Source organism: Otolemur garnettii, unplaced genomic scaffold (genome assembly GCF_000181295.1).
Source record: "Otolemur garnettii isolate 467f Iridium unplaced genomic scaffold, OtoGar3 scaffold00022, whole genome shotgun sequence".
NCBI classification, from domain to species: domain Eukaryota; kingdom Metazoa; phylum Chordata; class Mammalia; order Primates; family Galagidae; genus Otolemur; species Otolemur garnettii.
In genome coordinates, this window is record NW_003852417.1 from 15,144,050 (window position 1) to 15,149,079 (window position 5,030).

Genomic DNA, 5,030 nt, shown 5'->3' on the forward strand with positions numbered 1-5,030 from the left:
AAAAAAAAAAAAAGAAAAACGAAGCATTGGTGTTGGCTTCTCCTTTTCCCTCATCCTCAACCCCATTTTTAGTTTGTTTGCATGCCTATCAGCTTAGCTTCCAAAATATGTCTCCAATCTATTTTGCTCTCTTCTCTGCTGCCACCACCTTAAATCAAGCCACCATTGATTTCTTGTCTGGATTATTGGAACAGACGCCTAACTGTCCAACCTACACACAGCAGCCAGAGTGATCTTATAAAATCTTAATTCAGATTATGTCATTCTCTTGCTTAAAACCCTCTAGTGGTTTTCTGTTGCACTTAGTGTTAAATACGGCTCTGTAAGCCCAGCACGATCAGGCTCTTTCCCACTTCTCTCCTCTCTCCCCTCTTTCCAGCACTTAGCTGCCTTTCTGGTCTGCAGATATGCTGATGCTGCACAGTTGCGATCCTGCCTGGAGTGCTCTTTCCCAGCACTTTGCAGATCCTCCAAGTTCCAGCTCAAAGGTCACCTTCTCAGAGAGCCATCCTGGATCACTCTTTTCTGAAATGGCCTATCCCACTGTAGCTCCCTTTAATTCACCTTTGTGTTTATTTTCATTAGTGTACTCATTACAACCCATAATCCTCTTGTTTGAATATCACTTGTCTCCCTGCTTACAACGTAACTCCAAAAGAGCAGAGGGCTCCTCTGTAGTGTTTGCTGCTGTATACCCGGGGACAGGCACTTAGCCACTTAGTAGGTCCTCTAAATGTTTGTGAATGATTATGTTTTATCCCTTCTCAGTAACAGCTATCACTCTACATTATAGTCTAGTATTTTTGTGTCTATTTCCCTAACTCCCTCATGACTTCATACCTTGCCCTGTGTCTCTGGAATCTAGTCTAGGCCAGGCACATAGTGGGCTTCCATCCATATTTTAAAAGATAAAGTAAAAGGAATAATCAAAGAAAGGAGGAAAAAGAAAAAGCCCAGGAGAGAGAAGAGTTGAGGAAACCAAGGAAATAAAGTTCAAATTCAGGCCCCAGAGGTGATGTGACTAGTCCTGGCTCATATGAGGCACTGAGTCAGAACCAGGGCCATGGGCATCTCCACAGTATGGAGGGAAACATGGGCCTGAGCTTTTGGTCAGGATCACACCTGAATATCCCAGGTGAGTTTTTCCAGTACCCTGTTCCTTCATCTGCCCTCATGTTTCTTTGCAGGAAGGACATTCCCCAAGAAGGGCCAGACATGCGTGGTGCACTACACAGGTAGGCCTCTCCCATAGTCCTCACCCAGGCCTGCCCTTCCCAAGGCATGGCTCTCCTCTGAACCCCTCTTGGGGTGTCTGCTCCCTGGATCAGCCCCAGAACCCAAGGCAGCCAGATCTGCTTGTGATCAGCTACCACCCTGCTCTAAGCCAGTCTTGTAGATATGAGAAAGGTCAAGTTTTCCCCCTCTTATACCAGCAAGGGTTTCTGGTAAGTCAAGGACCTCTAGTTCCCTTCCCTCTGTTGCAGACATCATGGACCCCTGGCCCTTCTGGTTCTGTCTGCTGTTTGGAAACTCCTCTTAAAGCTCAGAGTTCTGAAACTCCCAGCAGACACCCTCTTCATCCTATGAGTATCATTAGAAAAGAGGAGGTTGGCTTCCTCTGAGTTTCCTTAATCTTTTCAGAGATAGACTATTCAATTCAGCCTATTGGTACTGAGCACCTACTGGGCCAATTCCCTGCTAGGCACCAGGAGCACAAAAATGAGGTATGAGGGAGGATCCTGCCTTCACTGGTGTGGACAGAGGGCTGCATGTGGCCTGGAGGGGTGGGGTGATGGGAGTGCTTGTCTCTGGATGCCCAGGGAGCCCAGAGGAGGGTTCCACCTCTAGGCTGACCCTCTTAGACGCCCTGTATCTGGAGTCTGGGTGGGTGGGCTGAAGGGCATTCTAGATGAGTTCTGCAAAACTGCTGGTGCCAAGATCATGAGCAGGTGTTTGTTCCAAGGGGGGTGAACACCCTGCCTTGTGACCTGCTTCCCAATGTGGCAAACTTGGTGACAACCACTTAGCGTATAGCAAGTCCAGTTTAATTCCTAGGACACCTTCAGATGGGGCCATTTTTAGCAGTTCTGTGGGCCCGTGTGAAGCACAAGGTTAATTCTAGGCAGGCAGTGTGGATGTTTCTTGACAGTTGTGTTGCCAGTCGCTGACGTCAGTGGGCTGGAGCTGTGTTATATCTCCTGGTGGTATGGCCTAATTATCATGGGTCCTCTGGGGCTTCTGACCCATGTAATTGATTTATCTGTTCTCTGTGTTATACACAGACTGGTATTGATCAAGTTACTGAAACCACAACATCTTTTTGCAAAGTCTTTTCATAGCACATACATGGAGCAGGTGATGTGCATTTAACATTAACATCAGCTATGACCAGCTCTGGTTTAGGGAGAAACTTTCTTATCAAACACAGCAGAAGGGGCTAGGAGTGGTGGCTCATTCCTATAATCCTAGCACTCTGGGAGGCCAAGGTGGGTGGATCATCTGAGCCCAGGTGTTCGAGAGAGAGCCTGAGCAAGAGTGAGACAACCTTCTTTAAAAGAAAAAAAAAAGAAAGAAACAAAGCAGAAGACTATATGAGACTTGTGGCAACCTTTTTTCCTTAAATATTGTACAGACCATAATTTAAGATGCACAGCTCGATGAATTTTTTAATTTTTGTTTTTGAGACAAAGTCTCACCTTGTCACCCTCAGTAGAGTGCTGTGACATCACAGCTCACAGCAACCTCAAACTCTTGGGCTTAAGTGATTTTCTTGCCTCAGCCTCCCAAGTAGCTGAGACTACAGGTGCCCGCTACAACACCTGGCTATTTTTTGGTTGTAGTTGTCATTATTGTTTGGCAGATCCGGGCTGGGTTCGAACCTGCCAGCTCTGGTGTATGTGGCTGGCACCCCAGCCACTGAGCTATAGGCACCGAGCCTATTTTTTGTTTTTTAGAGGTGAGGTCTCAAACTCCTGAGCTCAGGCAATCCACATGCCTCAGGCTCCCAGAGTGCTAGGATTACAGGGGTGAGCCACCTTGCCTGCCCTGAATTTTTTATTTTTTTGAGGCAGAGTCTCACTTTGTCACCTTTCATAGAGTGCCGTGGCATCATGGCTCTCAGCAACCTCAAATTCTTGGGCTCAAGTGATACTTTTGCCTCAGTTTTTCTTTTTTTTTTTTAGTAGAGACCGGGGTGGGGTGGGGTGTGTGTCTCACTCTTGCTCAGGCTGGTCTCAAACTCATGAGCTCAAGCAATTCACCTGTCTTGGTCTTCCCAAGTGCAGGGATTATAGGCAATAGCCACCAGGCCTGGCCACTATGAATTTTTTTAAGTGATCATACTTATGTAACTACCACCCAGATAAACAAAAACATTACCAGTACCCTCAGAGGCCTACCCCATGCCTCTCCCACCCCTAAAGGTAATTCTTCTTCTTCTTCTTTTTTATGAGGCAGGGTCTAACTTTGTCACCCTTGGTAGAGTGCTGTGGCGTCATCATAGCTTACCTCAACTTCAAACTCTTGGGCACAAGTGATCGTCTTGCCTCAGTTCCCTAAGTAGCTGGAACTATAGGTGCCTGCCATAATGCTTGGCTATTTTTAGAGGTGAGGTCTCACTCTTGTTCAGGCTGGTCTCCAACTCCTGAGCTCAGGCAATCCACCTGCCTCAGCCTCCCAAAGTGTTAGGATTACAGGCGTGAGCCATCTCACCCAGCCTGGTAATTATTATTATGACTTTTCCTCCATGGATTGGTTTTGCCTATCTTTGGACTTTATATATATATTTTTTTCTTCTTCTTCTTCTTCTTCCTTTTTTTTTTTTTGAGACCTCTTGGGCTCAGCAATCCTCTTGCTTCAACCTCCCCAGTAGCTGGGACCATAGGCACCCGCCACAACACCTTCTTCTTCCTTTTTTTTTTTTTGAGACCTCTTGGGCTCAGCAATCCTCTTGCTTCAACCTCCCCAGTAGCTGGGACCATAGGCACCCGCCACAACACCTGGCTGTTTTTTCTATTTTTAGTAGAGTTAGGATCTCACTTTTGGTTAAGCTGGTCTCCAACTCCTGAGCTCAAGTAATCCACCCCTTGGCCTCCCAAAGTGCTAGGATTACAGGTGTGAGCCGCTGCACCTGGCTTCTGAACTTGATATGAATGGAATCGTAGAATATGTATTCTTTTATGTTTGGCTTATCTCACTCAATATTATGTCCGTGAGATTTATCCAGAGTTGTTTGTCCTTTTCTTTTTTTTTTGAGACAGAGCCTCAAGCTGTCCCCCTGGGTAGAGTGCTGTGGCATCACAGCTCATAGCAACTTCCAACTCCTGGGCTCAAGCAAGTCTCCTGCCTCTGCCTCCCAAGTAGGTGGGACCACAGGCGTCTGCCACAATGCCTGGCTATTTTTTGGTTGCATCCGCCATTGTTGTTTGGCGGGCCCGGGCTGGATTTGAACCCACTACCTTAGGTGTATGTGGCTGGCGCCTTAGCCACTTGAGCCACAGGTACTGAGCCTGTTTGTCCTTTTTATTCATCTATAATATTTCATTTATGAATATACTATAATTTATTTATCCTTTTTACTGTTGATGGACATTTGGGTTACTTATAGTTTTTAATTTTTATAAATAGTTTTTTTCTGAACAGCCTTGTAGGGGTCAGTGTATATATATTGGGTATATGCCCAGAAATGGAACTGCTAGGGGGCAGGGTTATACCCAGGTTCACCTGTAGTAGTGCTGCCTAATAGCTGTCCCAAGTAGTTGTGCCAGTGTCCACTTCCGCCATTAGTGTACAAGATGCCCAGTTACCCTGTGTCCTCATCAGTACTAGCTTGTTAATATCAGGTTTTTCTTTTGGTTTGGTTTGGTTTTGGCCTGCTCTGGTAGTACCTGGTGGTATCTCATTGTGGTTTTGTTTTTTGAGACAGAGTCTCACTCTGTTGCCACAGGATAGAGTGCTGTGGCTTCATAGCTCATACCAACCTCAAACTCCTGGGCTCAAGCAATCCTCCTGCCTCACCATCCCAAGTAGCT

General features: G+C 46.3%; 1 protein-coding gene across 3 annotated transcripts in view; it reads left to right on the plus strand.

The window, feature by feature from the left end:
- Positions 1–5,030, plus strand: part of FKBP1B (FK506 binding protein 1B) — a 12,953-nt gene that overhangs the window by 3,280 nt on the left and 4,643 nt on the right. For all 3 annotated transcript variants that reach the window (XM_023511864.1, XM_003787434.3, XM_003787433.2), the window contains exon 2: positions 1,188–1,235. Coding sequence is in view for 2 of the 3 variants with exons in the window: in XM_003787434.3 (XP_003787482.1) it covers positions 1,188–1,235 (48 nt within the window). In the remaining variant the exon portion in view is untranslated. The remainder of the gene's footprint in view (positions 1–1,187; positions 1,236–5,030) is intronic.